The sequence below is a fragment of the Acipenser ruthenus genome, chromosome 19 (assembly GCF_902713425.1).
Source record: "Acipenser ruthenus chromosome 19, fAciRut3.2 maternal haplotype, whole genome shotgun sequence".
Classification (NCBI taxonomy): Eukaryota; Metazoa; Chordata; class Actinopteri; order Acipenseriformes; family Acipenseridae; genus Acipenser; species Acipenser ruthenus.
In genome coordinates this window covers 24,312,198-24,328,298 of record NC_081207.1, presented here as the reverse complement: position 1 = coordinate 24,328,298, position 16,101 = coordinate 24,312,198, and the positions used below count along the sequence as shown (strand labels likewise).

At 40.4% G+C, this 16,101-nt stretch overlaps 1 protein-coding gene across 2 annotated transcripts in view; it reads right to left on the bottom strand.

Moving 5' to 3' along the window:
* LOC117974080 (polycystin-1-like protein 2) overlaps positions 1–16,101 on the bottom strand; it is a 37,831-nt gene that overhangs the window by 11,558 nt on the left and 10,172 nt on the right. Inside the window, exons 8-22 of one of the 2 annotated variants that reach the window (XM_058992663.1) lie at positions 14,946–15,004; positions 12,299–12,396; positions 11,523–11,631; positions 10,981–11,095; positions 9,163–9,206; positions 8,569–8,724; positions 7,801–7,938; positions 6,984–7,142; positions 6,404–6,528; positions 5,954–6,071; positions 5,300–5,431; positions 3,561–3,786; positions 3,197–3,387; positions 1,001–1,231; positions 390–491 (exon numbers count right to left, since the gene is read on the bottom strand). In XM_058992663.1, coding sequence (XP_058848646.1) covers positions 390–491; positions 1,001–1,231; positions 3,197–3,387; positions 3,561–3,786; positions 5,300–5,431; positions 5,954–6,071; positions 6,404–6,528; positions 6,984–7,142; positions 7,801–7,938; positions 8,569–8,724; positions 9,163–9,206; positions 10,981–11,095; positions 11,523–11,631; positions 12,299–12,396; positions 14,946–15,004 — 2,003 coding nt within the window. The remainder of the gene's footprint in view (positions 1–389; positions 492–1,000; positions 1,232–3,196; positions 3,388–3,560; positions 3,787–5,299; positions 5,432–5,953; positions 6,072–6,403; positions 6,529–6,983; positions 7,143–7,800; positions 7,939–8,568; positions 8,725–9,162; positions 9,207–10,980; positions 11,096–11,522; positions 11,632–12,298; positions 12,397–14,945; positions 15,005–16,101) is intronic. The other variant, XM_058992664.1, reaches the window with a different exon arrangement.

Below are 16,101 nucleotides of genomic sequence, written 5' to 3'. Positions count from 1 at the left end.
TATCAGACCATAAGTTAAGTTTTAAATGTTGTCATCGAACTTGAAGTCACCCTTACAGTACCTACGGGAGTGCCAGAGCCAATATGACGCTTACCGAGGGAGCCTAGTGAAGATCGGCAACTTAGCACAGACAGGAATTTGCAGTCCACTGACTGTATGACTCACCCTTCACACAATGTATTTGTGGCTTACCAGGTGAGCCACAATGGGACCCAGTGTAAGTTATTTTCTTTTCATCCTGATTCACACAGGACCACTGACATTTGGTTCCCATTTGGATCAAGCCTGTTATCCTCTCTGATATGAAGGACAGCTGCACCACATCCCCCTCAACACTCCCACGTCTCTCTCTATTTTTTTTCCCTACAGACACATCTCTCTGTGCTGACCTGTGCGGAGGTAGAAGCCCCACGCCGTTGGCCAGTGCTGACAGTCAACATGTAGCGGTACTGGGCCAGCGGGTCATTGTCCTCCAGAACTGTGATCTTCACCTGGGAAGAGAGAGGAAGAGAGGGAGAGGATTAAGACTGGGAATCAAGCCCTCTAGACCACCAGGGAAATAAGACATACATGTATCTCTGTTGTTTGTATTTCTATTTCAAGTGCTTCTCTCCTGGTCCTCTTCAGGATCTCAAGAAATGTACACTAATCTCCATGAAATATGATTGACTGATGGTTAAATACAGAACACATGGGAGTAAGAAGTGTGTGTGTGTGGGGGGGGGGGGGGGGGGGGCTAGTACATTTATGGTCCATTTCTCCCCACTCACATACCTTGCTCAGTAGTTTCCATGAACAATCCCATAATGAGCAATCTGTCCCATAATTTCAGTGGTGACTCACAATTTATCTGTGTCGGTTGGGACTATGACCAAATATATTTAGTGTCAAACATGTATTACTAACATTGATACAAACATGTATTAAAAACATGTTAATATAACTATAACTCTATTTCTAAGGACTCACTCGAGGTAGCTCAAGATGCAGACTATGATACCTTGTCAGCGTCCTTAATGTCCTTCCTTCGTGCCCAGATTATGACCAGGATGTACACGCCAATGAGGGAGGCCACAGTGCACACCACCACAGGGTTGCTGGAGAAGCTGGCAAAGAGCTCTGCGGAGCGCGAGACATCGACCGCATTGGGCATGACGAAGAACGAGCTCCCAAAACTAGTCAAGTGATTGCACAGACACTGCGTCACGTTGTAAGTTGTGAGGGGACCGACCTGAGAGGGGGAGGGGAGAAAGAGGGATTAAGGGAAATAATAGGTTATTTGGGGATTTGCCTGGGACAAACCAGCCTCTAATTTTGACATGCTTCATTGTTTTGTTCCTTTCACACTGAAGGGGCAGGATGGTTTGTGTGTGATTCCCCAAAAAATCAATCAAGAATACAATGTGTACTTTATCACTGCAGGATGTACAATAGTCTCCGTGTATAGGAACACCTCCTTAGGGAACACTTCACCTAAGGGAACACCCTTGTGGTGAAACAGATTTTTCCCATTGTAAATGCTCCGGCTAAAGGAACAGGAACTTCGCTTAAAAGAACACCTTCTTGGCACCGCTAGCAATTCGTTCATAACGGATACAGTACTGTTTTGTAAAAAAGCGACTTGTCATTGCGAAAGTGTCTTGAGGGACACTGTAACCTTTCTAGCCAATGGGAGCACCAATGAAAATCCAGCCTCATTCAAAACTGCTTCAGCCAATAATATTGCAAGATACTGATTTTCAATGGAGACTTCTCACTGTCTCACTGCACGCAAAGCATTGTGGTATATACAGAGAGCTTGGCAAAAAAAATTCTATGGAGAGTCAATGGAGTTGTAAGAAATGTTGCTGGTTTTCGCCATGTAACAAAATGCATCAAACTTTTGAAGTAGATTTCGCATTTGCCCAAGGTCTTTTGGAGAAAACAGCAACATTAGCAAATTATGACAATACGTAATTATTATGAAAATGCTATTTTCCGAGCACTGTCCTGTTCTGCGGCGCATGCGCAGTAAATACAGTTACTGCTAGTTGAACATGTCATTGATGATATTATCTATTGACAGCTTTCGGAAGCGGTTAACGGGAAATTTAAAAGCTATATCATATCAGATATATGTTATTACTATTTTTGTGTATGTTAATTATTTGCACAGATGTCATTGTCCATCGAATCAACAGTACGAAGGTCACTCTTGAAATCAGGACTTAAAGGATGTGTTGCAGTAAGAATACCTCTGTTAAGAAAGGGGAAGAAGCCTATAAGGTTAAAATATGCACAAGAACACAGAAATTGGACTATGGAAAAATGGTCAAAGGTGCTAGACTGTTGATGGATGGATAATGACACCTGTGCCTTCTGCCAGTTCTGCTGTCAATTCAACGCTTGTCTTCTTTCTATTCCTTAAGGATATTATCTTGAAGTATAGCTCATCCTTGTTAGACAGCTTTTGGGGTCTTCCAGTCCTGGGTTTGTCAATTACAGATGATGTTTCTCTGTACTTGTTGATTATACAGGTCATACTTACAAAAGAAATGACTCGTATATTAAATCAACATTTTAATTTTCTTTTATGATGTAATCCTAGTTTTTATTAAGTGGGATGCAAAACAGTGAGTACTTTTTTTCACTGTACAACGCACCTTTTTTCACATTTATTTTATTTGAAGTGTTTATTCAAGTTAAAAACTAATGTTATTACTTAATGAAAACTTGGCCACGTTTTACTTGAAATACAAATAAGATTTAAAATTATTTGTTTTGTAGTTAATTTACAAGGGTAAAGTAAGGCCTTTCTTACTTCTGGGATATTTTTCAATAGTGTATAATGGCTTTATAATGTCTTGAAAATGAACAAATATCTGAACATGTAATTTCCACGTTCGTCCCAGCACTAACTTATTTTAATACATTAGAATACATTTTAATAAATGCATCAAGCCTTGGTTACCACTACTTTAAATATCTGCATTTCCTCTTGTCAGACACAATTATTTTAGTGATCAGTTCATACATTTTAAAGATAGGAACTTTTGAGGAAGGGAAGACACAAAGAAAGAGCAGACTAATGTGTTATCTTACAAGACATTTTCATTTGGTTTTTCAGATTTACATCATCTTACGCTTTGCCTTCATTCGTAAGTTGACCTTGTGTTTAGAGACTTGAGATAAAAGAACAAGATGCCCTTCTGCTTACCCGGCAGCCCTGCATGTTCCAGTTGCTGCTCAGCTCGTCCCAGTACATACAGCTGACTGCGAAGGAGGTGACGGACACGGTTGTGTTGGTGGAGATAGGTCCTGTGTTCCAGGAAGGCCTCAGCAGGATGTAATAAACACCGACCCCTGAGCTCAGATTGTCAGGGTTCAGAACCCAGGTGTACCGATCTCCTACACACACACCAGAGGAACGAACCGTCATTCCAGTGTAATACACAAAACAAACAATGCCTTTTTCTATTACACAGTTTACACAGGTGATTCTCTATACATGGCTGCAAAAACGACTTTAGAAATAGAAGGGGCTAGGTGGTGACTGATTTGTCAAAGATCAAGATTCTTACCTCCAGAGTAGCGTTCATCAGGTAGCTGTGTTTCTGCATCAAAGCTGGTCTCATTGGGGTGGTACTGGAAGCCCAGGTAGAGCTGCAGTGGGACCTCTCGAGCCAGGTCAAGCTTCAGCACTAAGGAGGGGTTCCCAGCTGTCACATTCACCATCACAGTGCTGAAATTCCCCAAAACCAGAACTGTACTTTTCACTGGGTCAGCGTATGGTCTCGGAAGGAAGATCTGAATACAAAATAGAGAAACCATGATAAGAAACTGTACTGAGGTTAACTATTCCCAAGTTTGAATTTTCTGGTATATATTTTTTATAAAAAAATACTTTAATAAATCACCCACCTTTTAGAGTTATCTATTTGGAGTTGAATCTAATTGTGCAGACACCTACTGTTCCTTTCTGATCAGTGGGAGGAAGCACTGTAACAGTGTAGTAGTGTTATGAACCGTCTTTATCAGAAACAATTATCCAAAAAGGACCAAGGGGGGCTCATATTTAAAAGCAAATCAGAGCAAAGCAAAGATTTTTTTGTGATTTGCTATAAGCAAGACATGAACCGCCAACTTTATATCCTGGAGAATTGTGCTGTTAAGGCTGGTTGTACCATATGATTGACATCCAACTTAAGTTTCATGATGTTTTAGTGAAGAACCAGTGTAGGCTTAAAACAAAGCCTTAGCAGTGATGATTTACTACGCTAGGGTTAGCTAATCCATACAGAGAGTGGCCAGAGATGTGGTACTGCAATAGGGTGAGCTATCCCTTACAGAGGCTGACCAGCGATGTGGTACTGCAACAGGGTTAGTCATCCCTTACAGAGTGGCCAGCGATGTGGTACTGCAACAGGGTTAGTTATCCCTTACAGAGTGGCCAGCGATGTGGTACTGCAACAGGGTTAGTTATCCCTTACAGTGGCCAGCGATGTGGTACTGCAGCAGGGTTAGTTATCCCTTACAGTGGCCAGCGATGTGGTACTGCAACAGGGTTAGTTATCCCTTACAGATTGGCCAGAGATGTGGTACTGCAACAGGGTTCACTATCCCTTACAGAGTGGCCAGCGATGTGGTACTGCAACAGGGTTAGTTATCCCTTACAGAGTGGCCAGCGATGTGGTACTGCAATAGGGTTAGCTATCCCTTACAGAGGCTGACCAGCGATGTGGTACTGCAACAGGGTTAGTTATTCCTTACAGAGTGGCCAGCGATGTGGTACTGCAATAGGGTTAGCTATCCCTTACAGTGGCCAGCGATGTGGTACTGCAACAGGGTTAGCTATCCCTTACAGAGGCTGACCAGCGATGTGGTACTGCAACAGGGTTAGCTATCCTTTACAGAGTGGCCAGCGATGTGGTACTGCAACAGGGTTAGCTATCCCTTACAGTGGCCAGCTATGTGGTACGGCAACAGGATTAGCTATCCCTTACAGAGTGGCCAGCGATGTGGTACTGCAATAGGGTTAGCTATCCCTTACAGAGGCTGACCAGCGATGTGGTACTGCAACAGGGTTAGCTATCCCTTACAGTGGCCAGCAATGTGGTACTGCAACAGGGTTAGCTATCCCTTACAGAGTGACCAGCAATGTGGTACTGCAACAGGGTTAGCTATCCCTTACAGAGTGGCCAGGGATGTGGTACTGCAATAAGGTTAGCTATCCCTTACAGAGACTGGCCAGTTATAGAATACAGCAGTGGGGATAGCTATTCCCTACACAGACCATGACAGTGAGTAATCAGTGACCCACCTCAATATCCTCAGTGAGGTTGCTGACCAGTATGGTAGATCCATTCTCTCTGGAGAGTGAAAGTTCCCCCACTGTCTTCACTACAGCCTCCCCTCTGCCCCATGAAAATGGGTTTTGACTAAAACTTATCATCTAGGGACCAAACAGAGAAGAGCAAATAATGTAACCTGCTCTTTAGAAATACACACACAAACACATAACTCACTCCAAACTTCACAATCTTAGTAGCTCACTTACCAAATGCTTTTCAATGGCATTGCAGGGGTTCTGTACTAAAGGGCACTATTAACAAGGACAGTTAAGGGTATGAGGCCGCCATTGGTAGAATGATAACACATTGATACCATTTCCTTATTTTTACATACTATGCCAACATACACTGGTAATCCATTCTGTATCATTATATACCCACCACTACTATACAGTATGCTGCAACTAGAACACTGTGCAATATTTGTTACAAATCCATTGTATTATATTCTGTGTTCTACTTATGTTACTGATAAGGTTTCTGATGTATATTTTATCTGTCCATTTGCTAATACTGACACACCTAAAATAGCTAGACAGGTTATTCATTATTATGTTGCTCTATGGCAGGGCAGAAGCCCTGCGTGTAAATAGTGTTTGAACCCTGGACCCCTCATCACGCACCTGCACGTCAACAGTCTTATCTTCTGAGAAGCTGGAGGCAATTGCCGGCAAGGTGAAGCTAGCTTTGCTGGTATTGCTGGTGGTGATAGTCGTTCCACTCAAACTACTCAGAGACAGCCTACAATGCAAAAAGAAACAGCCCAGGATATTATAGCCCCATTAGGTGCATAGAAAACAGACAGAACTAATACAAAAGAGGGGAAACTGCAGTAAACAATTTTTGGATTAAATCTAAAATTGAGAAACCAGGGTTTCCATGAATTGGTCATAGGGCTATTTGTGTGACAGGGTTATTAAAATTAACAGTGCATTAGGATATTTTTTTTATATATATTTATAAGGTAAAGAAAGAGTTCACTTAACATACAAATAAAAGAACATATGATTTGTGGCTAATGTTCTAAATAAAGCCATTTATAACATCTACTGGTACTGAGGCTCTATCTTTACCTATTGGCATAAAGGCTGATCTTTTCTGAGGTCACGATGAAGGGCTCCTGGTCAGGTGGCTTTCTAGACAGCAGGGCGTTTTTCACGTTACCCAGAGTGCTGATCAAGAGATATGATGTCTGGGTCTGTGAGAAAAGAGACACAGAATCAGGACTCACTGCTCACTGCCTTACTGTAAGATCAACATTGCAAACTATTTCCCCTCCATCCACGTCCAAATGCAATTCTAGTGATATTAAATTACAATGGCAATGGTTCTTTACTGAGGGGTCTTGGTAGCAAAAGTGATGCTACAATGGAATGAAACTGACACTGGTAGAATGTTTTCTAAGTGGTCATATCTTCATATTTTGACATACCAATGGCATCAGAATGGGATGAATTATCACACACTGGTAATCCATTGTAGTACCAGGGCACCATATCATTACCAGTGTGCTTCTTTATTAGAACGTGTTCCCTTGCTATGGTCTGTGATCTTTCCCTGGGATAGTTAACTGGTATGGTGCCTCAGTGGATCAGATCTCACCCTGTCTCTCATCTTTGTCAGCTGTGAGTTCCTACACTGGTCTTCACTTACCTGAGTGACCAAACTTTCCCCAGACGCCTCTAGGATACTGCCAGCTGCCGTGACAACACTCATGGCAAAATCAGTCATCTCCCCAGCCTTTCCGCTGTCCATCAGTTTCAGGGAGAGCAGTGATTTGGTGAGATTGTACAGGAAGGAGCTAGTGTGCAGCTTGAAGGAACCAAATGTGAGAATGTGACAATGCTAAACATGCACATCCCTGTGCTTCCAGTAGGCAAAGCTACACATCTGATACTGTATTAAAGTTGTTTTTATAACCAGATTTTTGCATGGAATACAATCTTAACCCTATTATTCAAAGCAATTCACTTGAAACATGTAGGTATGGAAGCATATTGAAGTTTATTGACAGGAATTTAGCTGCAAAATGACATTTTGCTGGTAAAAAGGTTCTTGTGCATTTTTGTCTTTTTGAAACACTAAAAGAGGCTTAGTAAATTCAAGACAAACTTTCTTCAACATTGAAAACAGAAAAATACTTTTAGTCTAAACATTTGTCATTGAATGTAATGTAATAAGATTCTTTCAGGATATCTTTTTGTTTTGAGAATTTAACAAATGTATTAGACACATGATAACAAAATGATGTATCCAAAGTTTATTGTCTGATTAGAAATGGATTTTTAACTGCTCCAAGAAATAATAGGAAAGACATATTCTCTAAAATATCAGTTTATTTCAGTATTTCCAAATATTGAGCGTGTTTCAGTTTTGGATGAATTTCTGTTTTTCTGTTAAAAGATGTTGAGATTCCTTGTCATCCCAGCTTTCCACCACTCTTTCCCAGTCCCTCAAGCTCTCCCAGTACCTGTGCGGAAGGTGTCACCTCGTCGCTCCTCTGGACCAGGCTTTTCAGGACGTTGGCTGCCTGCACTGCAGCCTGCATCGTGTCCACATAGCTCTCATTGAAAGTAGCTGACATCGTGAGCAGCAGCTGCTCTCGCATCTGGGCAGACAGTTACGCCATGTTGGTCACGCTCATTGAGTCTATGTCTGAATTCAGACTCTACCACATAAAACATAACAGCTACATACTGTACTCTTGCCTCTCCTGGATAGGGTGGCTATTATTCTAAGGCAAAACTATAAGAAAGTAAGTAGACAAAAAGTTTGGCTAGTGTCTTATTCAGAGCACATCAGGGAAGGCATTGGCTGAAACATTTGTGCGCATGACTTTATTTCTTATAGAGCCTCTTTAGAATTCTGATTGAGCATTGTGAAATTATGAATGGTCCCTATTGTTAATTTTCAGAGCCTCATCTTACAGCATATTCAACCCAATAGTTCTCTGGAGCTCCTGAAATAGGTGTGGTTCAACAAATGCTTTAAGGCAGCAAGTTGCAGTAAAATCAATTTGACTGAAATTAAACTTGATTTTTGCCCTTTTATTTATTTAATATATAATTCTGGTTGCAGCAATGCTATTAAAAGCACCACCATCTTTTTGGAAAAATGAAAAATGCTACAATTATGTGTAGCTTTTTTTTTTTTTTACTTTAGAAGAGCCTGACAAATAACAAAAACACACACACACACACACACACACACACACACATGCAGTCCCCTCCCCTGGTACCTCTGCCCTGGCAGTCATCCCCTCAATGTCTCCATCCTGGTTTAAGGTGGAGGTTATATTCTGGTATAGGTGAACTGTGGCAGGACCTGACTGCATTCCCTGCTGCAAGATCTCAAAGCTGTTCTGTTGGTTATAGGAACTGACGGCTTGTGTCATCTAACCACAAAAAAAAAAAAAAACCTTTAACTGTGGTTCAGAAAATCATGAGTTTTCTTTGTGAGTCAAACATTTTTTATAAGTTAAGCTTTGTGAATATGGGCCCAATACTACAGTTCAGTGGTATCAAGTGGGTTTTAAATATTTCTAGTAATGTGGAGAAATAATTACACTTTAAAACAGAAGAAGGTCAGTAGTCGAGTCCACAAACTCAACTTTAGAAATTTAAAAAATGAAATTAAAATAATGACCTTGCTTACATAAACATAATATACAGTATTGCAATGTATTTAAATATATATGACAAGTGATTGGAACAAGCATGAGAACAATATACATTAAAGTATGCCAATTTATTTGAATACATTATACAATTTACTCTCATAAATCTCCAATTCAATGTATGCTATCCGTTAGATTACATTTCCCCTCTTGTACCTTAAAGGTGTAATCCACATATCCATATTTCAAGCCTGACACACCTGTGAAGAGAAGGAGAACAGACATCATCACACTCTGGGCAAAAGGTTTAATACAGTGGCTCATGTGGTTTCAGATCTTCAATCAATTATCAAGCTGTCTAAATATACTGTTACTGTTCTAATGCCCCACTCGAACTTGACACCCATAAAGTGTGTGTTTATTAAAAAAAAATGTATGACCACACTGGGTCTAGATGACTTGTTAAAGCATGTACAAGCTTTTTATCATTCTGCACATGACTGGGTGATTCCAACTCGTTCACAACAGATTAGTTTGAACTGTTGAGTAAATGGAGACCTCTACAACTCAATCCAGGAAAGCTAACCTTCTAAGTCTACTTTGGTATATCATGGTAAGTATAGTGAAGTATAGTAATCCGCCAAAGTTTGACAAGGGGAGCCTTACCCAAATAAGTTGTATGCTACTCAGGGGAATAATATTGAAATTTAAAGAGCGTGTCAATACAATATAATAAGGTCAAACCCTCAGAAAGCCTCTAATGGACCTCTTGTCTATAGTGGGTATGCTGATGAACGGTTTAAAAGTCAACTGACAGTTTATGGATAAGTGCTGTAGAGCTCTTCACAGGCAGCAATGGCAGACCATGGGGAAGAGGTGCTATGTTTGTCTCCCTGCGTCCAGGCATGTCTACAGGTGTTCAAGTTGACCACCGTTTGTTTACACAATGGCGTGCATCCTTGGGTTGTCATTACAGAGGTATGCAGCAAATTCTCAGAAATTGCTTCATGGCAAATTAACACTTAACGCACAGCAGTGTGTTGACCATACCTTCCACTTACCCATGATCTACTGTTGCTACCAGCCCAGTTTCATTGCTATGCAGCACATACTTTTTCCCTGGTAGGTCAGGGAACTGTGTTACATATTCATACAGTATAATTCCCATGTTATTGTATATCAGCCCTTATAAATGTACATTTATAGTAATTTGGAGAAATCCATTTCTTGTCAAAAACTCCTACAGATATTTACAGAATTCTATAGAAATATGTTCAGCACAGAATTCTACAGAAATTCAGTCATAGAAATGTATACAAAATACCAGGATACTACAATAAAAAGATAAAGATTTTAAAAAATAAGCATATGTTGCCTATAGAGGTTCTATATTGCTACCGAATATTTTACTTTACATACATATAGACTTTTTCAGCATGCATAAGGTAGCTAGCAACGCTTATGTGCCAATTGTTTTTTTTTTTTTTTTAATAATATTGGTATTTTGGGATATTAAGAATTAACACTGAAGGAAAGCTTTTGTGAGTTTACCTTGAATTACATGAAGCTGTAATCCTAATATTAGCAAGATGACTGTACATTAGGATCCCAAAAGCCATCTAAGGACTAGTTAAATAATAGTTAAATTACATTTTGCTTTGTGTCCACCTTGATCCTACATTTTGTTTTAGAATAATGTTTTTCATTGAACTTATTGGGGTTCAATAAATCACCCAGGGGAACCACCAGCAGAATAATATGAAGTTACAGGGCTGTGGTGTTTAGATCTTAAAATTAGCATTTCATTAATATATAATCTTAACCAAGCTTCATCACAATTATAAAACGGGATGGGAAGGGACTTAACATACCTGTTATTAAATTGAATTGAAAAACATTGTGATTGCTTAGTAAGTCTGTTGTACTTTTTAAATGGTCCCTTTAGCAGTGATGACTACTTAACTAAACATGCTGCAAAATCCTAGATAAAAAGATAAATAAAGACATCATTATAAAAAAAAAAATGTATCCCACCGATTGCCCTCACTTTACATTCCCAGTCATGTGGTTTTATACATGTTCTTCCTGCAAGGAAATAATTTGACCCATTGCTGGCCACCATACTTGCTTGACAATCATTTGAGTCACCCTGAGGAAATAAAAGACATTGTTTTAGAAGTAGTCGTGAATATTGTTTACCAGCAGGGAAAGTGCAGTAAACTGTACAGGCAACAGAAGTGTAGTCTAGATACAAAAGCCACACAGTCACACAGGCACTTATTAAATAATACCTATTGAACATTTCATGAAAACGGGAACCTGGGCCAGCTGCACTAACTTCTGCTGAGATTCATATTCTGTATACAATAATGTGACGTCTGCCTATAGCTCTTTTCAGTACCACTATACTTGAAGCGTGGAAAAGCAACCAGGTTTTAATATTGGTTCTATGCAAAGCCTTGACAAAACAGGGACGCTGGCTCATCGTGTGAAGCCAACTCTTTCAAGTCTTCACCAGTTCACTGCCTTGATTAAACCATATGACAGTACTTAGAAAGAAGAAGGCTTCCACATACCTCATTATCATAGTCGACGTAATACCAGTCAATCTTGCTACAGCTGCCATCACAGTAGGCCTTTAAACTGACCGGCTTATACCGGTTATAATAACTACAATTTAGACAACTGGAAGAAACAGACTCAATTAGTGGCAGATTCAATCTTCTGTACAAGATCTACTGTGGCATTCAATCACATGTAAAAAATGGTGTTCTATAAAGCACTTTGTGACTTTTAAGTGAGTTTTTTTGACCTTTTCTACTACAAGTAGAGGGCCTGTCCTGTTTTGTTTTAATGTTTGATTGAAGAGTAGATTAGGTGTGAAACAGCACAAAACAGGTCTGTTCTTTACAGAATACAACCCTTTATAGATATGGGATAAGACAGACAGACATACACAGAAACACACATACATCACTTCTCTTTACCATTCCTACTGACTTGTTTCAAGGCATTTGACAATGTTTCAAGGCATTTAGCACATTAAACGTGCATTCCAAATTAGAAATGGTCACCTGCTTGACAAAAATCATTACAGCTTCAATGCCTCTACACAGCCAGGGTCCATGTGGGAGTGGTGAGGGTCTTGAAGAATTAAAGGTGTGTAAGCTATGTGTATGTGTAAGCTGGACTGCAATTAACAAAAGAAAATAGGAGAAAGATCTGCTCCAAGACAAGGTGTAACCCCAACCGCCATGCAGGTGTATAGTACACAGGATAAAAAAGCCTCCACTGGAGTGTTAGGGAGGGATATTTTATTGTTCTTAACAGTAGCCACACAGAGTGCTCCTACCTTATGTGAACCTTCACATCCTTATTTTCACCATAGAGACTATTGCACCTGGTGTAATCACCACCACGTCTGAGTCTGTCATGCTCATCTTTGTGCCTCTAAATAATAACAACAACAGCATTAAACCTATATATATATATATATATATATATATATATATATATATATATATATATATATATATATATATCTTTTCACAGTCAAGACGGTAATGAAGCGCTTAACAATAAGAAATGCTAAAGAGGTAAAGTAGGTCACACACTGGAATATAATGAATAAATAAATACATAATAGTTACTAGACGTGAACATAGTAATCTCTACTGGGATAAAATCTATAAAAACTTGGCGACTAAAATAAAACAGTAAACTCAACACAATTTCTTATACCATGTTTGTGTGACGTGGTGACTAAACCAGAACTTGCCTGTAGTAACATACACGTCCCTTTGTAAAGGATATAACTAAGAAATTAGCAAAAGTATGCATGTTCAAACACATATTTTTGCTTGATTAACATCCGCCAGAGGTTCCCAAGATAGAGCCTGAATTTCTGTAATTGGGTCCTGTGATGGAGATGGAGAGAGAAGGAATCCGAGCTGTAGTCTGCCTCCCAACCAGGAAGGACATTTGGTAAGGTTAGTGTTGCGGTGTCTCCGAGATGGCTCGAACTCTGTGTTGTGGCAAAACCGGAAGTCGGACATCTTGGGGAGGGTACGTGGCTGCAGTGCTGCTAAACAAATCCATGTGATAAGCTGGGGGCCGCACAGCAATTGGATAAGGCGTGGCGCCGGGCTGATTACGGGGTGGAGTTTGTCTAGCTGCGTAAGCATTGACCTTAATTTGCTGACTGCTGACGCTCCGAAGTGCACTGTGTTTTGTTTTTGTTTCGTTGCAGAAGACTGAAACGGGAGCTGCAGCTATACCGACTGCAAGAGGAACCAGAGCACAGCACTGCATAGCAACGCACCACAACCCCGATATTGAAAGAGCAGTGATCAGGGTGGCACCGCTGTGCAGGATTAACTTTAGTTTTAAGGCTGTTGTCCAGAGTGTCAACAGGTAGCGCCAGGGCAGGTTCGCTGGCTCCATTGATCCCACTGCCCCTAATTGGAATTCCCATTGAACATATTGCTGTGAACATAGTGGGCCCTTTCAGCCAGTCTGACTCTGTGTACACGCATATTATATCTTGGCTACATTATGGGTAATGGCCAGATAAAGGCAGTCGCTTCCAAAGTCCAGGCTGTGGTAGAGGCAATGATCCCAAAGATCAAGTCTCAGATGAGGTCACTACTGGGGTTCGCCGGCTATTACCACCGTTTTATCCCCGAGTATTCTACCACAGTTGACCTCACCAAGAAGAAAGCACCAAATTTAATTAAGTGGACAGGGGGGTGTTAGGGAGCCTTTGACATGATTAAGAGGACGTTTTGCCAGGCCCCAGCCCTAATTACCTCGTCCCCCTTAAGTGGTTAGACACAATGAGGGACACAAATGCCTGGATAACTCAGTGGTATCTGGTGCTGCAACCCTTCTCTTACACCATGAAGCATCGTGCAGGGAAAGAGTATCAAAATGTGGATTATTTTTCCCGGGAGGGGGGACCATCGGGGGAGTTAGGGTTAGCTGAGTGTTCCTTCGGCTCCACTCTTAGGGGTGGGACATGTGACGGAGAGAGAAGGAATCCGAGCTGTAAGTCTGTCTCCCAACTAGGAAGGATGTTTGGTAAGGTTAGTGTTGCGCCGTCTCCGACATTTTGAGGCGGGTACGTGGCTGCAGTTCTACTAAACAAATTTATTGTGATCAGCTGGGGGCCGCACAGTGATTAGATAAGGCTTGGCGCCGAGTTGATTAAGGGGTTGAGTTTGGCAGCACAAAAGGGGTGCAGGTGCGTAAGCATTGACCTTACGTTGCTGGCGTGCCGGAGCGCTCTGTGTTTTGTTTTTGTTTCGTTGCAGAGGATTGAAATGGGAGCTGCAGCTATACTGACTGCATGAGGACCCAGAGCACCGCACCACAACCCTGACACTGAAAGCACAGTTTTGTGCACAGAGGGATCAGAGTGGCACTGCTGTGCTGGATTAATTATTGTGTTGTTTTGTTTCAAGGCTGTTGTCTTTTTCTTCCCTCTGATACCATCATTGGTAGCAGGGGTGACTGTATTATTTTGACCATCGTTTTTTAAAATAATAAAGCATGGGTTTTCTTGAAGATTGTGGACATTCACTTCCTGCACTTCACCACGCACCTCCTGACAGGTCCCCACAATATATTTGAGAACCTATTAGGTACTCTGGGTAAAATAAAGTACCTCATTTTAATTCCTCACATAAAAATACATTTTAGATGGAATATATCTAAACCATTCTTAATGGACTCCTTGTGCTTATTAAACTAGGTTATGTCAAATAAATCTATCAAGGTTTTTTAATTGCTTTGTTTATATTTCTCATACTATTTTATGGCGCTTGCAATTACGCGGTTCTGGGTTATGTTTCTCCTACACTGAGTTTTTACAATGTTCCTGTAAAGCTGCCTTTATCTGGTTCTGTGAGTTTGTCTGAAGTATCTTTAGTACAGCCTTCATCATTCCATTCAAATCATGTGACTAAAATAGTAAAAATCCCTTTACTGTAAACTGTTACCTTTGAATTAATGCCAGAGGAAGGGCCAGCACTCCGCTTCACCTCTGCCTCTTCTTCTTCTGAGCAAAAAATACATTTTTATAAGTAGCACAAAAAATATCCTATCAAATAATTACAACCTGCCTAATCCAGCATTGCTATGGGACCAGACAATTGTATAAATGACAAACTTGATAGAAACTTGGACTTGGACTGATTTTAGACAGACAAGACTTACAAATCATGGAGGATTCCAGTACAGACAGGTTCTGGATTGTAGAGGGTACCACAATATTAATTTCAAAAGGGATTTGGTTTGGACCCAACATTGTACAGACTTCTAGTATGCAGAGGGACGGGTTACTGGACAGACTCGCCATGCGTGGACCACACAGAGTTACTATGTGCGATATTGCAGACAAAACCACGCAGAGTGAAATGATCCTACAGGACATTAATGATGGTAAAACAAAAGGGGGATTATATTACAACTCTAAGATATTTTGAATTGTGTTATTTTATTTTGTTTCTCATTTCTCCATTGAACACAACAATATCTTTTTGAGGTTTATATCAGCAAGTATTTATTTCCCCCTGTATTTTCACTTTCTTCAATGATTCTGGTCTGAACCTCATTGTTTCACAGTTCTTGCCATTCCTAAGTCATGGAGAGTCATGACTTAGGAACAAGATTATTATAGGAATATATTTTTTGCAGTTACCTACATAGGTACATTAGGATTACAAGGATATCTTTTTTTCAATATAGCATTCTATTTGCATGGAAGCATAGAATATAGCTGAATACATTTTGCGACCATGACATCCACAGTTTGTATACAAATAAAGCACCCTACCAAGGTACTGTGAACAGCACTGGCATTCCTGGAGCTGTTATTTGGACACAAACAGCGGATGCTGCAATATGTTCGGACAGAACCCCCATCAATCATGATTAGGTTGAAAAAAGATATTTAAACAGTAGGTGAAATACAGGAGGAATCAACAGTATGTATAATGTTTTGTTGTAACCCTGTTCGGTAGCTGTAGTTTGCAGTAGTTAGTGTACGTATGTTCTCATCAGCAGTGCCTGGCTCTGACACAGGTTTCCCCAACACCAACGATAAACATAACCCCAACCTTTCCTGCTCACTGCTCCATAACCCAATCAGATGCA